Source organism: Fundulus heteroclitus, chromosome 12 (genome assembly GCF_011125445.2).
Source record: "Fundulus heteroclitus isolate FHET01 chromosome 12, MU-UCD_Fhet_4.1, whole genome shotgun sequence".
Taxonomy (NCBI): domain Eukaryota; kingdom Metazoa; phylum Chordata; class Actinopteri; order Cyprinodontiformes; family Fundulidae; genus Fundulus; species Fundulus heteroclitus.
In genome coordinates this window covers 25,100,683-25,120,380 of record NC_046372.1, presented here as the reverse complement: position 1 = coordinate 25,120,380, position 19,698 = coordinate 25,100,683, and the positions used below count along the sequence as shown (strand labels likewise).

The 19,698-nt window shown below is 43.4% G+C and overlaps 1 protein-coding gene across 1 annotated transcript in view; it reads left to right on the top strand.

Annotated features, from left to right (window-relative positions):
- antxr2a (ANTXR cell adhesion molecule 2a) overlaps nucleotides 1–19,698 on the top strand; it is a gene marked incomplete at its 5' end in the record, with an annotated part of 99,559 nt that overhangs the window by 34,183 nt on the left and 45,678 nt on the right. Inside the window, 6 exon segments of the mRNA XM_036144337.1 lie at nucleotides 1,899–1,977; nucleotides 2,541–2,636; nucleotides 8,590–8,640; nucleotides 10,488–10,577; nucleotides 12,862–13,032; nucleotides 14,354–14,434. Coding sequence (XP_036000230.1) covers nucleotides 1,899–1,977; nucleotides 2,541–2,636; nucleotides 8,590–8,640; nucleotides 10,488–10,577; nucleotides 12,862–13,032; nucleotides 14,354–14,434 — 568 coding nt within the window.

Below are 19,698 nucleotides of genomic sequence, written 5' to 3'. Positions count from 1 at the left end.
GGCTTAGCCCCGCCCTGCTATAACACGCCACCACCAGAGCAGCGTAGCTTAGCAGCAAAACGGCGGCGAACACGTCCAGCAGATCAAAACGTTCTGTTGCTAACAGCATTATAAAGTTATATGAGTTACTTTCTTCTTCACTAGAAATGTTCCTCCATAAGGTGACGCTGGTTTGCCGTGTATTTATCCTTTGCAAATATGCGAATAGAAGGCAATGGGTGAGACGTGGGGGGGGTTGACTCAGATCTTGTTTTGATCCACAGACAGTGATCAAGCTCCGCCTAGTTGTTCCTTTAAGTTATTGCTTATTACTTATTGCTCCTTTTAAGTGAGTGAAATATATATATTTGTTTTTTTTTAGGGAACCAAATCTTGCTTCTTCCCAAAGTCAAAGTATCTTTATTAGTCTTCCTTGAGATAAATCCGCCTTGGATACAAGGATCAATTGCATTTCACTACATATTCAGTCACTAATAAAGGAAGTCTTAGTAAAATAATAAATAAATATAAAATAGTAACAACAGTTTGACTGAAGCGATCATTAAAACCATGCAAATCAACATCCTTCTGAGTCCGGCCCTGGGCTTTGTAATCAACAATATTGCTGTTGCATTTGTTTCTAATATCATGAGACCTACCTTTTTTTTTACCGGTCTATGGGTGTAAATATTTAAAACAATGAAAACCAAAAAGGCTCAACGAGAAATGATACGTTACAAAAGAAAATCCTCAGACTGATACGTGGCTGAAAAAGGGCGGGGAAGGATCAACAAGCTGGGTGAATTGTCAAAGTGCATCCTGTACCAAAGTTCTTTGACCTGCGTCTTAAATATTTAGTGTTGCAAACAAGGTAAGGTGCAAAGAAGTCACTTCAGAATATTTAGAATACTCTGCATAGTAATGGACACACGGTCTGGTTGCTCATCTGTTCTGAACCGCAGGAGAGTTGGCGGCCCAAGGCGCTGCCTCAGGCTACATCCACAGCAAACACAGCGCTCCGGTTATTATTCCACAGCAGCAGTTTTTTAATGCAGGCCTCCCCAGTACGCCGCCGCATGCTCACAGCTGGCCCCTCGCACACAACACCGCGCTGCGGGCCTCTGTGTCTCCTCGCTCCTGTTTTATGTTGGGGTGGGGTGGGGGCTTCCAGCGTTTCACTCGCTCCGCGTCCCGACTTCTCATTAAACCTGCCGTAATTGGATTGGGCGTAACAGACATATGGAAATTGCGGTGCCGTTCATCATTAGGGTTTTTAATTGCGGCCGTTTCGGCCTCGGCGTTTCTGCCGCTAAATAAGTCATAGGCGTGCGCGGGCCTCGTTACCGCGAGTCAAGTCGGTTGATCCCACCACGCCGACGCCCGGGAGGATGAGGCGATGAACTCGCTTCCTGTCTGCTCGTTTGTTTTTGGGCTGTTCTTTTCTCTGAAAGGCGTGTGTTCGTTTTATCAGGAGATGTCGTTTAGTTTAAAATGTTATCCACATTTTTTGTTCAGATGATGAAATCTTGGCTCAGATGGAGTCTGTGAACAATAATCCAGTGTTTTATTGTTGTTGTTGCTTTGTGCTGTTTTTATTTTCCATGATTGATGAATGTTTTTATGCACTAGGTACCAGGTCTGTGAACGTGGCGTCGCTTAACAATGCTTCTCATTCTTTGCATATTAAATAAACTTAAAAAAAAATACTTTAACTTGTGACAAAAAGGAAACATCTAAGCAACTTTTAAGATTAAGATGTGCTTTTTGCACACTTTGAATCTGCCGTTTTTCATGGCATATTGGTGTTTTAAAGAAAAACTCTGACATGGATTTAATTAATTTATATCTATATATCTCTATCTATATTATAATATTCTTCCAGACTACAATATGAAATATATTTTATTTCTGTTTTTCAGGACTATGGATGTTCTTATCAGCATCAACGGTGGAAAGACGTTCATCTCCGGTGCCTTCACCATCACGGCGTCAACATGTGTAAGTCTGGATTTCCTGTCTGATTTTAGTCAGACCAATTTAAAGGGCCCTGTCGGGTATTTTGACCGTAAAAAGAATCCACAAATATATTTATCTTCCAATAAAACCGTATACGGCAAGCGTTCGCTCTGATACTGTTTACTTGCAAGATACAAGATGAACTTTATTTGTCATTTTGTATGCACAAATGCATACAGAACGAAATTTCGTTTGCATACAGCTTGAAAAATCACAGTAAATTGCACTAAATTTCAAGATGAATTCTCGCTGTATTTGTTCACAAACACACAAGAATTCCTCTTACACCCCTCCAGCTAAAACCGCTTGTGTTCGAACCAAAAACGGTTCGGGCCAATCACGTTGCAGCATTGAGGTCTAAGGCGGGACATACCGGTCCATCCATCACATTTGGGTTTATGACTGTTCCCATTTCTCTGCCTTTTATGTTTTACAAATGTTTATTTCTTGACAGTTTACAGTCTAATAGTATAAATATGTGTTAACATAAATTCCTGCATTTTGATAAATAATCTGTTTTATTGTTCTGATTTTTTTCCTTCTAGTCGGATGGTTTTGTGGTTCTGATCGTCATCCTGGTGCTGCTGGCGCTGGTGGCTTTGGGCCTCATGTGGTGGTTCTGGCCGCTCTTCTGCACCGTGGTGAGTGTTGCTCATCTGCTGGTAACCGGCGCTGAGCTTTGGTTAACCGCTGTGGTTCCTTCATGCACGCAGCATGACCGCAGCTTCTGAGCCGATAAAACTCTTCTGTGTTTGTATTAGTTTAACAGTAAACAGTTACCCATAGTTACTATATCTAATTTTTAACAATGACAGAAGTGAGAAGACATTCAGGATGTGCAAACTTCCTGTTTATTCAGGAGCACGCACATAATGCATTAATTTAGACTTTAATTGTGTTTTATGGCCAACAAACAAGCAAAACACTCGTCAGGAGAGCGCAGGTTGGCCTGGCTCTGAGCTCTTTGACGCAGAGCGCGCTCAGTGCGATCCGCCGTCATGTTCAGAATCAGAACCTGGTTGAATATCTGCTCAGCCTTTCACTGCACCTCCGTGCAAACACAGGGGTGTTGCAGCCTCAAGAGAGGAAGTGAAGAAGCCACATCCTGTGCAAGCACACGTTTTGTGCGCTGATGAATTTATTTCGTGCAAACAGAACGAAGCATATACCAAGGCACGGATTAGCAGGAATAAGACCTGAGTGACAGTTGCTGAAATTTCTGTTTATACAACTCTAACATTGGGCCTTCCCAGGGACAGACGTGATTAATAATAATACCAGAGATTTATTTCTGGTTTAATCCCATTAAATCTGTTCCTGCTCCAGTTTAAACTGCGCTTTCTGATCTTGTCAATCAGCTGCTATTCCTCATTGCCTGTCTTCTACTCTTTGTTCTTTTATTGTCGTTATTAATGTTTGATGTAGCTAATAAAACAATTTCTAAGCAATTTTATGTATAGGAATTTGTTTAGATTTAGGTTTTATCTGTAGAGAATGAAGGCGAGTTTGCTTGATTTCTTATGTACCAACCAACCACCCTACAAGTCCTACTTTGTCCTTTCATCTCCAAATTATTATTATTATTATAGCTGTTGCTCCTCCGCATTGCAAGGAACCAGCCGTGGGTTTTTGAACTCGCAACCAGAATACGTGTTGGTTGCATTGCTTTGGATGTTTTGGGGAATGTTTCACTTGAAGGAGACCTCAGAGCAGACCTAGAACTTGCTGAGGGAGCTACTAATCTCCTCTGGTTTGGTTACCCTGTCCAATCATGGGCTGCAGATGTATTCTGATAAAAAAGTTTAATTTCTAACATTTAAGCTGTCAATATTGGCAAGCATTTAGAGAAACGTTTTTAGTAGTTAAAAATTTTTTTGAGCCTGAATTCAGTTTTTCACAGTTTTTATATCTGAGAAGAAATCTTTCACTGAGTCATGATCAAAGGAAATTAAAGCAAAATGATAACTTATTTATACTCGCTGAATTTAAGAAACATCTGGGCAACCCAGGGCTAAAAGGAAAGGAAAGTAATTTATTTGTCATTATACATACAACGAAATGACAGATCAGATGGAGGGTTAGCCTGAGCCGTTGCGGATGTAGAGTCAGTGAAGCTTCCAGAAATGTTGATGTATGATACACATGTTCTGATTGAATTATTCTGATTGAACTGGCCATGAGAAATCATGTTGATTGAAAATTTAGGGAGTATAAGGATGCGGCTCTGAGGTACACCACAATTAAACTGAGCTACCAAAGAGGTAAAATTGTTAGAGGGGACATTAAAAGGTTTTTAAAGAGATACAAGTCCAGTTCAAGGTCTAATATTTTGACCCAGAGCAGTGTCTGTGTTATAAGATGCTCTGTAATGAGGGTGGAAGTATTCATGTGTGTGAGCTTCTCAGAAACGCCTTGTTTTTTAAAACAAATGTATGTTAGATATTAATCATTAGCCAGCAACCTCTGTTTGTGAAATTAGGATTTGTCCTTGAATATTTGTCGCCTAAAAACATCAGGCATGCCAGAGTAAAGGACGCCTGAGGATAAATCATCCTGCTTAAAGCTGTGGATGTAACCCCGTCAGTTAAAGAAAAGTTTATGACTTTTTCTGAAATAGAGGTTAAAAAGATGCAGTAAACCTACAGCGTGCCAGATGTTTCAGTCCCTTGGGCACATGTTGTTTGTTCAGGCCTGAGCATTCATTAAAACTACTGTTTTAAACTCCCCCCCCCCCCCCCCCAGCCGGAACGCGCCCTCTTTATAAAGCAATTCTCACCCACTTAACCAATTACAGAAATCCACAGCAGATTATCGTTTGGGGCTATGAGAGAGGGGCTACAGATGGCGCCGCACCACCTCTCTCTCTCTCTGAGCCTTTTTCTATCGAGATCTGATAAAGGCAAATTCACCCCCCCCCCGCCCCCCCACCCCTCCCATCGCTGCCTTCACTCACCCCTGAAACGCTAGACGTCACCTGGCTGCGTGGACCTGCAGGGATCCCGTCCAGGATGAGATGGAAGCATATTTTGGAAAACCAACAGAGGCATTAAAATGTAAACCCCCTGCAGCATGTCTGGCCGCGGACTTGTTTGTCTTGGTGGAGAGAGCTGCTGTTGCCTTCCACCGAGGGACGCGGCAGAAGAGGAGGGCCATGTGTGGCTTGTTAATATTTAAACCCCCAGTCTGCCAGGCTTCAGCAGTCGGGATGAGGCGGCGAGGCGCACACACAAACTTCCTGCGCCACAATCCCTCTCTTCCTCTGCCTCCACCCGCGTGGCCCCGTGCCAGACGGGAGGTCAGACAAGCTGTGGAGCGGTAATTTCTTTGTTTATCATTTGTTTGAATATTAAGCCCTGCACGGCGTCGCCTCGCGTTTAAATCAGAGGGCTGGAGACGAGGCTTTAAAAGGCGAGGCCATTTGTCTGAGTTACCAACGAGTCGCTGCAAAACTGGAAGCACGTGTGGAAACCTTTTCAGCTCATTTGGTGCTTAATATGTCGCTAACTTTTGATTACTTAGTGTAATTATATATAATAAGCTGTCCCTCACAGGAGCACAGAACTTTGTTTCCTTTATTTCCCAACGCCAGGTTCGCCTAAATCATTTTTAAACTCTATAATATGGAACCTGCCACTGATCCATCATAACAACCCTCCTCAAACAGCTTGACGCGACACCGTTTGAGCCTGGGTTCTGGGAGCGAGCAGATTTTCCAGCCCGGTTGGACGTTCGCAGAGACAGCCATATGTGGACAGTGCCCCGAGTGCTTGTGATTGGTCGGATCCCCCGCCGTGCGGCGGCCGCGGCGGACGAGCCGCTGGGGCCGGTGTCAGATGGCTAAGCGTCCCGCGGTTTAGTTTTTAATTACGCCAGCGCGCTGCAGAGAGCTCACATCTGTCCGTCAGGTTGCTGGGAAAAAAGAGCAGCAGAGCTCCGGCGCTTGTGTAATGCTTTATTTAGCCCACAACATGTGCGGGAAATCTGCTGCATAATTACTTAATAAAAAGAGATAATCCCGCCAACGTAAGGTGTGGCTGCAATGCTGTTAATCAGCGTATGGAGAGGTCACCCGTAGACCTCTGCAGGATTTGTGTGCAGCCAGTTGCGTGTCAAAGAGAAATTAATTAACCCTAATTGATTGTTTTTAATTATTCTAATGACAACAGCGCAGCGCCGACGGTGCTGGGATAGCCACGATATCCTTGGGCTTAACCAGGAATGAAACAGCTGTTCAGATCCATGATAGGCCATAATTACATCGCTTCCTTTTCCCTCCAAAACCACTTTAGCAAATGCAAAACCAGGTCTGACTTTAGTGTCCGTCTCTGATGAGTAATGAGCCAGACGGCGCTCTCGCCTCACCTCGAGCTGAGATATGCTCTCAGATTTTATTCTGTTTGGTGCTAAAGTCCAGAGCTGTGGAAGCAGGGGGCAACGGAAGGAGATTTCTGGACCAGAAAGCTTCGCCTACTTATACAGCAGCTAAGGAGCCTTTTGTAAATACTTCCCTTTTATGACATTCCACTAAGCATTATTTGCTGTAGAACCAGTCCATGTTTTATGACTTATTAATTAATTAGCAGTTAGAGTTGTGCATTGCTTGTTCCTACCATCCTCTTAATCAAAGTCTCAGAATCAGACAGGAAAATAAAGGGCAAACATGGCTGAAGACTAAGTTGCTTTATGAGTGTTTTTTGGCTCATTTTTGGAAATATCTGTGCTTTTTAAAGTTTCACATGATCACTAAACAGTTTGTCAACAGTTCAGTCAGTTGGCGGAGCTTTTAACTGTAGTTGCCCTCTTTCACCTTCTACACCTGAAAAAAGCTCACATGATTAGCTGTCTTTCTCTTCAAGATGAAGACACTAGAGGAGGATAAACCCCAGCATGCGTATGTCTCACACTTAGGTTAGCTTTTCATTTTAATCAGGTGATAAAATAACACTAGAAGCATAATACTCACGTACAACGCGCATATTTACGCCACGCAACCCCTAAATTAGATTGAAGTTCTAATTTCAGACACGTATAAGCATCCTGTGATAAAGTTGACCTCCAAAAGTGTCCAAAAATTAAGATTTGAGTCTCAGTTCGGCCACAAGGTGGTAGAAGTCGGGTTGCACACATTGTTGCTGAGTTCTCACAACACTTTGTCAGCTAGAAGAAGGAAGGCCAAGGCGCACCTTCCATGTGGCCATAGTTCTTCTCTGTGCAGAAACACGCAGCTGTGGAGCGCGCTTTGCAGCGTCTAGTGTGAATTTACGTTTTTAAAAACAGGCCCGTGAACCGCGCCGATTACGTTACGTACCCAGTGTCTTTCCTGCCTGACAGAGCTGGTACTGCCATGACGTTTTTACCCTTCTCTCACATAGAAAGTACTCCTGGATCAGCGCTTCTGTGTGCTCCCCCAGGCTTCACACTGAGCCTGGTTCTGGTTCTGCTGGAGGTTTCTTCCTGTTTTAAAGGGGAGTTTTCCTCTCCACTGTCGCTACATGCATGCTCGGTATGAGGGATTGCCAGCGACACAATGCCAGCAGCTGTCCACTGTGGCTCCATGGTTATTGTATCAAGCCTGCAGGTCAAGACTTGATGCAATGCTCCAGGTTTGCTTAGATTGAAAACTTTTTACCAACCTGTCTGGACGATTTGACGGGACTGACTCTGAGCCTTTGAGCCCTGAGGTGACGTGAGGTGAACTGACGATGTATAAATGAACTGAATCTCATTGAGTTGCCGTTTGCCTGTCAGACTGTGATCTGCAGCTCTTGAAATCCCAAAAACCGGAAGGCAGACGAAGGTTCTGCGCGTCTCTTCCCGGCTGCGCTGCCTCTGAGTGAGTGTGGCCGTTGTCTTCAGCCTTCCCGCCGTTAAAGGCGGACGTCAGTTTGTGAAGCGTCGGAGCGACACCTGACAAATGTCGCCGTCACGCTCCTCTTTGCTTTGCGATGCACGTCTGTCCAGGCGTCTCTTCCCTGAGTGGACTCACATTGTGGACAACCTGCTCCTCAGGTGCCATGTCGTTCCACGCTGTCACAGAAACCGCCGCCGGGCCGGTCGCTCCGCTGTCATTGAGCGGCGTGGTGGAAATGGTTTTGGGAACGTGTTTTAGTTTTTTTTTTCTTCTTTTTGTTTTGCTGCCGCTGCTCCTCTTCCCCGCAGACAGGACTTGGAGCGGCGCCCGAGCCTCCTTCTCCGCATCTCGTTGGAGCTAATTAACTCCTTAGGACTTTATGATTGGGGGGAATCGCTTCGGAGCGCTGAACCCCATCCAATTAATTAGGAGCTAAATGGGCTACGGCGCTCACCCCAAAGACTCCCCTGTCAACAAGTTGATTTTTAGTTTTTCTTTATTTTGCACGGGGGGCCCCTGATGTTGGTTTACAAGCAGGATCCTTGTAATAATCAGCGGGACGACGGGGCGGCAGCCGCTGCGTGTGAGGCTGGCAGCGGCGGCATCATGAGACGAGCTCAGGGACGTCTCTGTTAGGCTGCGTCACCTGTCACCAATCAGCCCCGTCAGCCCCGTCTGTGTCCTGATGGGGGGGGGGGGTACGTGTCCTGCTGCTGACCAGCTTTTGTTTCTTCTTTATCCAGGTCATCAAAGACCCACCGCCGCCTCCTCCACCTTCCCGTCCCCCTCCACCTGTGAGTATGTCCCTGCAGAAGAGACGACAACACAACTGCAATGCAGATTAGACGACATAGTTCTGCCCACATGAATTCATTTTCCAGCTGAAAATTAGCCACATTTACCTTCAACATTAAAATAGGTTCTTATATTATTGGGCCTTTTTAGGGATGAGCAGATTGATACAGCATTAAGAAACTAATCCTGCATCTTGCCTTGAGTTAGAGTAAAATGTTCTGTGTCCATCCATCCATTATCTATACCTGCTCACTCATGCAGGGTGTTGGGGTGGGGGGGGGGGGGGGGGGGGTACACCATGAACAGGTCCAGTTCATCACAGGGCAACACAGATACACAAACATGCACACACACACACTCACACCTAAGGGCAATTTGAAGAGACCAATTAACCTAAAAATCACGTCTTCAGTCTACGGGAGGAAGCCGGAGTACCTGGAGAGAACCCATGCATGCACACGGAGAACGTCTAAACTCTATGCAGAACGACCCCCGGCTGGGCCAGCTAGATTGATTATGTGTAGTTCTGCTGATTATCAGCCTGGGTCTGCTCCATTTGAAGAAGTTTGGGGAAAGGAGGGAACCGATTGGGCGAAGTCACACCTAGTGCCCGCCTACCAAAGGTTGATTTCAGCCAATCACGTTATCAAATTAAAACATAAGCAGCAGCAGGGGTTATGAGAAACCACAACAAGGTAAGCTAGTGAAGGCACTTCGTCCTGCTGCTCTGCCATGTTTATATCGGTCCGTCTGCGGGCTCAACCGCTCTTGCTAGCGGCACACTGTAATGTCCCATAATGCAACGTGATTGGCCCGAACCGTTTTTGGTTCGGACACAAACGGTTGAAGGCGAAGCGGCACAAGATGGATTCTCGTATGTTTGAGCGCACAGATGCGGCGAGAATTCATCCTGCAGGGCAAGGTTACGTCAGTAGGGCTTTAAAAATAAAATATATTTTTAGTTTGTAAAGTAAATTATCTCAAAGAAAAACAACCGAAATAATAAATTAAACAATGTAAAAAAAATCTGAAATAATTGTTTATTAAAATAAGAAAAATACAGAGTAAAAAATATATAAAAAATGTGTGTATTTAGTAAATAAAATTGATACAAACAGTATAAACAATTAAATCAGTTAATATATTGTAGATGTACATATTTATAACTGTTCTGGATTAATTATAGCTATGAGCAAGTGACAACTTGCCTTAACTCCTACAGTCAGAGCAATATTTACAACAAATGAAATAACTGTAAATTTTAAAATGGGTGATAAGGAAAGTAAATATAAAACCTTTCAATAATCCTATTAAACCCTTAGATGCTTATAAATATCACCTGGCTGTTCAGGAGGCATACCAGGAGGAGCCTTTTCTGTCCCACCAACACAAATATAAGGGTTAAAAAAAAAACCTGTTAATTAGTGATAAACGCACTAAATGATCAAATAAAGAGTGCATGATAGGGGATGGGCGAGGTTTTAAAAGCAGTGGTGGCGATAACCGTTCCAACAAATAATTATCTCTTAATGTGGGATAAGTTTCCACTTTTTTTTTAAGCTTTGAAGTGTGACGTACTCTGCTGCAATAAAAGCTAAAAATATTTGGAGGCTTTTACTCATATTTACCAGGAGTGGAGGTAAGTGTAGAGGCTGAATCAGACATTTTTCATGGCTAATTGATAAGATTAGGCTATTGTTCCACACAGTGGAGGAAATAAAAAAACATCCAGAGTGCTTCTTCCTTCCTGATGAAACTGAAACAATAACATGAATGATCTGCTGCTGGAGCTGTTCTCATTAATGCCATTTATAGAAACGTCTGACTTTCCCGGCTCTTTTCCCAGGAACCCGAGCCGCTGCCAAAGAAGAAGTGGCCGACTGTGGACGCCTCGTACTACGGAGGAAGAGGAGCAGGAGGGATCAAACGCATGGAGGTCAGCTCCTAAACATCATCCTGACACCGCTTTTAGTTTTCCTCTACAGCAGAGCCACTAAAACCTGTTTTTAAGAAGGAAGTACCGGCGCAGGCATGAGGACGTGAAGGACATCTGACGGAGGTGGTCCTCCACAAAGCTGCTGACGCTGAGTGTTCTCGGTGATGTCCGGGTTGGCGTGGCAACGGGAAGGCGGCGGCGGGCGGAGCGGCACGCCGGCCAGACCCGCCCGCTCCGCTCGTCACTCCTCTGATGCCTCCGACATGACAGGTCCCGCTAGCTCGTCCTGATTGGATCAAGTCGCTGCTCAGTTGGAAGATTGAGTGCCGCTGTCATCTTGACACGTCCACCTCGCTGACTTTCTGTCCACCCCCCCCCCCCCCCCCCCTCGTCCTGAACTCCTGATCCAGGGCGGACGTATTGATTTCCAGGTCCTCCGTAAAGATTAAATCTCTCTACATCTTCCACTCCTTCCTTTTTTAAAAGTGTACCGTCTCCTGCTTCTCAGCCGTTGTGGGTTTTCCCATCATCCTCTGGGATCAATTATCTCCTGACTTTTTTTTTTCTCGAGCGCTGCTGAGCTACAGGCCTGGGTATCCATGCTCTATTTTTCTCCTTAAGCAGGCTAATTCCCACAGACAGCCTCCTATCCACCATACTTTCCCCCAGAGGGGGGAAAACGAGGTCCTGCTTATTGTCAGCCTCTCCTTTTGCTCTGCGTTTAAGGTTAAGAGAGCCTATATTTCAGACTATTATGGAGCGCTGACATGAGAACGTATCTTTCTTTCGTGGCAGGGCTCAGATTTTCTCCTGCCGCCGCACCAGGCCTGGGACGACTGTGAGAAGCTGTTCTATATTGTCATGGCTTAACCTACAGCTTAGAAAATGTGTCGCTAATTAATCACCTCTCCCCGTTCGTGTGGTGGTGGATTTTTTTTTTTTTTTTTTTGGTCTCTTCCTTGCAACAGATGTGATGATTTCAATTAAAAAAGCAGGACAGCTTGTCTAACACACAGACTCACATCCATACGCTCATGTGCACACAAACACACGCCTGACGACACAGAAACGGCCACAGGAAGAGGTTTAATGGCTGCTTTCTTTGGATTTAAGACGAACCGTTGTCCCCCAGGTGCTGCTTCATAAATGCACTGATGGACGGACCGTCCTCAGCGTGAGCATCTGTAGAGATGCTGATGCTGGTCTGGACTCAGTGGACACAATGTCAACAAAGACCTTAGAGAAGCAAACAGCCGCTGCCCATCAAAACAAAAGAAAAAAACACAAGTGTTAGTAATTCAAAAGGTCTAAAAAAGAAGACTTGGTTTGAAAGAGTTAAAGAGTAAAACAATCTTCTCTTCAGACATTAAATGGTAGCATCATAACTTGAGGTTGTAAAGTTGCATCTGAATGAAGCACAAATCTTCTGGAACATCTATTTTTTTGGACAGATCAGACAAACCAGAGAACATTGGAGAAAAAAAAAACCCTGTATAGTTTGATAAACATCCTACGTTTGAACGTGGTGGTGCAGGATTTTCACGGCTCGCTTTTTTTTTTACACAGTAGGCTGACAGGAAGCGGGTGGAGGAGGGGGAGAGAGATGTGACAAAGGACAGCGAGTCGGAGTCGAACCCGGGTCGACCACGTCGTACATGTGCTACCCGCTGCACCTCCAGCGCGCCCTGGTGGTGCAGATCTGATGACCTGGGCTCCTTTCTCTCATTAACTTCACCAGAAACTTCTCTTTTTACCACAATTGAACGCATCTGCCCACCTGAAGCTAGGCCTAAGTGGCCCAGTCAAAGTCCAGGCCTCACCCTAAATAATAAAAGAGCTCTGCACAAACAAATGCAGACGTCAGTGAGCTCAGGACTGGGTTTTTAATCCAAATTTAGGTTGAAGGATACAAACTATGTTAAAAGGTTTTGTGATGAAACCAAGATGCAGAAATCCCAAAAGAACACAACTGCAACAACGAGGGAGCAGAGAACCAAATGAATGGGTAATTATCCAGAGTGAGCTGATTAGAAATCTGCAACAGAAGAGCTTCACCTAAGGAAACTGTGAGGGGACATGAGAACGGCTGCAAAATCAAAACATGCTTAACGGATTTAAAAAAAAATACTGAACTGCAGGTTGTTCAGAAGGACGCTGGTCTTTAAGTGGTCCAAAGCCTAAAACCAGGACAAACGCTCAAATCATGACAAGGATCAGACCGGACATAAGATTATGCTTTTTCAGACCCCATCTGGTCTTAAATGGCTGTTTTTGTCCCGTTCAGGTGCGATGGGGAGAAAAGGGCTCGACTGAGGAGGGGGCTCGACTGGAGAAGGCCAAAAATGCTAAAGTGTCGGCACCAGAGGACGTGGACTCGCCGATGATCAAACGTCCGACTCCTAGAGCGCCTCCTAGTGCCAGGCAGTCTGAAAGCAAATGGTACACTCCTATCAAGGTACGAGTTTCCCTCAGTTATCACATCATGGTTCTTCATAGAGCTCCCAGATAACAGGTAGAGGGAAGAACAAAGGCTAAATCCACTCAGAATCAGGAGAGAGATAAAAAATTAACTAATTATTCAATACATTTATTTTCTAAACATTTTTATTTACCCTACAGCTGGAAAATCTAGATTACCAACTAGCTAATAAAGTCAGTCTTAAAGGAATGATGTTATTCATTGGCATTTGAATAATGTCAAAGCTTTAAGAAGCATTCACAGTTGTCCTTTTGGACGCTGAATTTAAACAACACTAAATAAATAAATTCAGAATCTTCCAGTGCTGAGTTTTGTTTTAGCCGTATTTAAAATGCTCATTTCTTATTGACCCAAAGTGTTAATCAGCTAATTTTGATTTTATAGGCTCTGAGGTCAAATACAAAGAAAATAAAATCCGTTTTTGTTTTCTTCCATTCCTTGAATGCAACAAACTTAGGAATTTCCACCAGTTTTGTTCTACGAATGCATCAACCAGTAACACCTGCACCTTGTTTGGGTTTAATTATAATTATAATATTCAGGTTAGGGTCATATGCTTTGATGAGCTTTTGACGCTTCCCCAGGAGTGAATGCTGCTTGTCGGGACTTTGATGCAATCAACTGGTTTCCTTATATAGGACATTTTTGACCAATCTGTATAATCTGACCCAATCTGTATAATATGATTGAACTTGACTTTGTAAAGTGCCTTGAGATGACATGTTTCATGATTTGGCGCTATATAAATAAAATTGAATTGAAATTGAATTGAATTGAATGTATCAGCGGGGATAATCTTCTGTTAGATTAAAAACTGCTACCTCGGTCAAGAAACACGTATCTTACTTGTTTCCTGTTTTATGTGTTGTAATCCTTACCAGGGATGCACCTATATGGTAATATGTGCCGATATTGATATTAATATTGCTCTCATGGCTATATTTACCAATATTAATTATACTTTGTATATTTCCCTACTCTTTGGACAACCTCACAGCTGACATTGCTTCCTTGCTTCAATTAAATACCCACAATCCTTTGTGTTTCACTGCCGATACCAAAGTTATTGTTGATATCTGGTGCATCCCTCATGCTTACAAAAACAGAAACAACTTCAAAATCAGAAATTGGCATTTATTTATTTTATTTTATTTTTGAAAGTATGAATTTTAAATTGAGCGAATTCTTTAAAACCTATATTCTTGGTTAAATGAAGGTCAGACTGTATATAATTATTTAGGTTCCTGTAGATTCTTCTCATATTTCTCCCTAATCTCATAAATGTGTGTGCCATCAGGGTCGCCTCGATGCTGTGTGGGCTTTGCTGCGGCGGCAGTATGATCGCGTCTCCCTCATGCGTCCGACCTCAGCGGACCAGGTAAGAACTTTAAGGCTTTTCAAAAATGGAAATCTGTAGATCTACCGCAGCAACACATGACAGATCTTAATTATACAGCAAATATTGTGGTGGCAAACACAAAAATGAGTAGGCGTTGTAGCGGTTGCTTGTAATAAACTGTTGTTTCATATTAAAAAAAGACTTATTGAAACAAAGTTTTCTTAAGAGGATATCTATGACGTAAACAGCACTTGGAGGTGACCAGAACCTGTTACACCTCGTGATGCCTGAAGAGCAGGAGAACCTGACTAAGAAATCAACGGGATTCAGTAACGGCTCTTCTCTAGCTCGTGTTCAGTCTCCATGGTAACAAGCTGATGGACTGGCTGAGGAGCAGCACTAGCCTCTTTGTTGTCTGGACAGAAGCGTGTTAGGTGCTGGCATGTTTGGACTGTGGGAACAAATCAGAGTAACCGGAGAGAATCCATGCATTTACAGGGAGAACATTCAAACTCCATGCAGACAGACCCATGGAAAGATTATTAACTCAAGACCTTCTTGCTGCAAGGCAACCATGTGAATTAAGCAAAAAATAAACGTACCTTTCCTAGGACAAGAGATATCGGTTCTCATACAATATGCAGTTAAAACTCATATGAATAAAGTCTGTATTAATTTACAACAGTTTCTAATCCATCCTGAAATTGCAAAACGTCTTTGCAAAAAGGATCCAGAAAAAAACGTGCATGCTAGTACATTTCATAACCTTGCTGTAAATGATTTAGTTTTCCCTCTCAGGGTTTTCGCTGCACTTCTACTCACCAAAATCAGAGTTTGAAATTAATTTAAATATCATGAGATGTTAAAATTTACTTTATTTTGAAAATATAACACCTCCTGCTCCTTCCTGTCTGGCTGCAAAGCTAGATAGTAGCTACTGTGCTGCGCTGCTCCAGTGTTGCCCAGTTAGCATCTTTGTTGCTATATTGAGTGATTTTTCAGACCTCTTTGGCGGCTTTCTTTCAAACAGCGACTAGCAGCAAGACTTTTTCTGTGACAATGGTGAACGGTGAGAGCTGCTATGAGCCGTTCCTACTTCCCTCAGCGTCGTCTCACAGGCACGCCACAGCTGCTGCTGCCTGGTTCTGAAAGCTCTGCATGCAGTCAGAGCGAAGAGAGCAGCGAGGAGACCCACGGCAAAATGAATAATGCACGCTCAAAAGTGCTGGTAATCCCGCCCTGGATTACAAAGACAGAAATAAATATGATGTGAATATAGTTTTTAAAGTAGTCTTTTTTTGTCTCTGAAACTGCTGCACTAAAAAAATTCCCTGAATGTGATTCACACGCAGCTTCAATCACTTATTCGCCTCGTTCACTTTGTGTCGCTCTGTCTTCTCTGTGCACTTTGTTTTATGTAGTGTGGATTCAAGCAAAGTATAAAAACTCATAAATCATTTCATAAAGGTCATTTCTACTTCCAAACACATTTAATCACACTTTTTAGTCACCTTTTTGTCTTTTAAAAAGCTTCTTACTCCTACAGCCTGGGTAAAGGATGCATGAACAAATATGAAAGTCAGATGATTTCTTGTAACCCCCCAAAAAATGTGGTTATTCCATGTTTATGTGGTTTGAGGAGGCTTATCTGTCCAAGTCATCTTTAGTTTACAGTTACGGACATGTTGCTTTATTACTGTATTGTTTGTCGCTGTGAGTGGACGCACACAGCTGCCTCTCAGCAGAGGAAGCTCCTGCTTCATGTTGTGTATTGTGTTATTTATACCTCAGCGTGGAGACGTGAGGTGTCGCTACAGCTGCAAAGCCTCACAGAAGGAAGCAGGACAGAGACGGCCTAATATGGTCAAACTCTTGGCTTCAGTCGACCTCGGTCAGCGAAGAGGAAACGAGCCGAAACGCAGAAACCCGACACCCGACAGGTGCTTCCCAAAACTGCCACCAAGTCAGTTAACCAAATGTTTGAGATGTATTAGACGCTGTAATCCAGCTCATCATCCAGCAGACCACACCACCTGCTGACGACGTAAAGCTGCGCAAATAATCCCAAAAATGAAATGCTGTGGGCAGAAAATCTATTTCTACGGATCTATAATACAAAAAAAAACTTTTGTTCATTATGCGATCTAAAGCAGATGCCCCTTTCAGATAGGGCTGGGCGATAAATCGATTAATTTGAATTTACAATTCTTTAAGATTTCATTTTTGGAAAATCTGGATTTTATTTTGCCAATACACTCATTGGGTTTCCATGAGGAGAACAGCATGTGATGCTGAATATATGTTTAGGCAAATGTATTGTCAAAATATTGTTAAGTGGAAACTTTTTTTACCATAATATGAGGTACTTCATTTACTTATTTACTTTTTTTTTACTTAGTTTGATGTTCACAAGTGCAGTGAAGCCTGTTCTTCACTGCTCAATGTGTAATACCACTAGCAGCAAATGTTTTGTTATATTTTAATTGTTTATAATGACACGGCTGCCATCTTGTTTTACATGTTTCACAGCTTGTTTTTAGTTGCGCTTTGAATTCAGGTCAACTCCCTGATGAAATGCTTGACATAAAAGCAAGGTTTTAAAATAATTTCTTTAATTTCTTTTTATGAAACAAAAAGGAGGAAAAAAATCGATTAATCGGATTTGGTATGATAAAATTGGAGATTTATTTTTTAATCCATATCACCCAGCCCTACTTTCAGACAACAACGCTAAACATGAAACATCTGCATCTCTGCGGTTGGCGGCTCTGCTCCGGTCAGAGGTCTGAGAACAGGAACCATGCGGGTTTTCTTCAGAGAATGATGTCACGCTGTAAATCTCTCCGGTGGCGTAAGGTTGAGGCGCTGTGAAGGAAAAAAGGGTAAACTTGAGGGAATCCATCAGCCGTCAGCCTGCCAGTCGTTTCATAAATCAGATCAGAAACGATCAAACCTTCAGTTTCACTTAACAGGAAAAGCATTTTCTTTCCTAAAATAGCAAATCTGCTTAGATCAGGTTTGCAATAATCAACCACGAAAAGACGACTGGAACATTCCTTTTCTTCATCCTTACAGTTTAAGCCTGGATGTTAGGTTGGACATTTTGCACGAGTTTGCTCTGCGGAGACGATGAGGGAAGCCGGTCAGAGCGGCTCACAGCTGGCCGAGAAGGCATCTCTGTATTGTTCTGCAATGTTTGCACATCTAGAACAGAGCAAGAGTGGAAAAGAGACCATCGAGACCTTTCCTGCCTCCCACGTCTTTGTAGAGCTGCTCAGTGATAAGACAGAAGATGAAGAGTGCTGCAGCCTCGTCGCTTTAGTTGTGGTGAATCAGACCCTGCAACCCAGTTCAGGAAGCCTGCTGGTCCTTAAAGTTCTGTTAGCTTTGCTCTGGCCTGTTAAAAACCTGCACTGTTATTATCCATGCACCCAGTTTTTATTTGTCCAGCAGTCAGGATGGAGACCAAGGCAGCTCAAAACCGTGGTCAAACAGAAGAGACTAAATTCTGAGCTCAGTTTAGTCGACATGTTAAAATGATCAAGATAAACCAAATTATCATGTATAAAATAATTTAAAAAAGATTTGCTCGCTCATTGTAACAAAATAATCAATTTACAAGCTTGGTGGTAGATCAGTGATGCGGATAATTTATGAAACAGCCTATTTGGGCTTGATTTGTTTTCATGATTCCATAATATCCCCGATCTCTTAGAAAATGAAGGATGGGAATTTGCTGCAAAGTAAATCTACTGAACTAACTTACTAATCTGCATTCGTGTTAGAAACGTGGCATTAAACTTTAAAGCCGTGGAAACATATGGAACAAAAAAGCTGCTGTTCTTTTTGTCTTCTAAAATCTAAACATGTAGGCGGGAAGTAAGTCGTGTAAACCTGCAGTCAGAACATCAGAGCATGGCCTCAACATGTTTCTGTTTCAGTACCGCATTCATCTCTTCCATTCATTCATATAAAGGAAAACCTGCATTAAAATTAAAGTCGTGTTATCTGCTTGGGTTTCTTCCCTTCTCATCCTTTCTCTGCTTCCTGTTGCCATTGTGCTCGCTATATCTGAACTAATTAGCCGTAACTGTGTGCGCCAGTTAGGACTGGGCGATATGGATTAAAAAATAAAAGAAATTAAAGAAATAATTTTAAAACCTTGCTTTTTATGTCAAGCATTTCGTCAGGGAGTTGAGCTGAATTCAAAGTGCAACTAAAAACAAGCTGTGAAACATGTAAAACAAGATGGCAGCCGTCCCATTATAAACAATTAAAATATAACAAAACATTTGCTGCTAGTGGTATTACACATTGAGCTAAGAACAGGCTTCACTGCACTTGTGAACTTCAAACTAAGTTAAAAAAAAAGTAAATAAGTAAATGAAGTACCTCGTATTATGGTAAAAAAAAGTTTCCACTTAACAATATTTTGACAATACATTTGCCTAAACATATATTCAGCATCACATGCTGTTCTCTTCATGGAAACCCAATGAGTGTATTGGCAAAAAAAAAAATCCGGATTTTCCAAAAATGAAATCTTAAAGAATTGTAAATTCGAATTAATCGATTAAATTGATTTATCGCCCAGCCCTAGCGCCAGTGTGCTTATGATTGACAGATAGTGAAGAAAGCGTTGAATTCTTAACCCCGTTAAGTTGGAATGGGAGTTGTGTCGTTGGTGGTGTCCTCCCTCCCGGGCCTCTGGCTTCCGGTCTGAACGGCGAGTAAACAAAGCCGAGGAAGGCGGCGGCGTCCTGTGGCGGCGTGGAGCGTGGATGGCAGAGAGCACAGGGATGGAGGGAGGCCGGCGTCTTTGATGGCGGACAGGAAGTCTCCAGGGTCATGAATATTTCAGCAGCTTCCATCCGCTGGGTTACAAGGACTCGTACAGGTGTAAGGAAGCAGGTTGTCGCCGACATCTGTTCAGCACGGGGACCCGGCCCCCCCCCCAACCCCCGTCTTCTCACCCGTCGCCCCCCCCAGCCCCGTCTCCTACCCGCCAACCCCCAGCCCCCCGCCGCCGCCCGGAGTCAGACCGCTGGACTGTCAGCAGATGCAGAGGAGAGACAGAAAAAGAGAGTGAAACACGTTTTTCTTTATTTATATATATTTTTTTTTTCCATGGTCTCACATTTAGAGCCCGAGGGCCTCCGACACCAAAGGTAGAGCGGGGGTGGACACAGCTGCGGTGCCGAACTTGCCCCAGGCACAAATAAAGAGATCTAATGCGGTTTGACTGTGTTGTGGGTGAGAGCAGGGAGCCGGGGAGGCACTTCAGAGCCAGCTTAGTGCAGCAA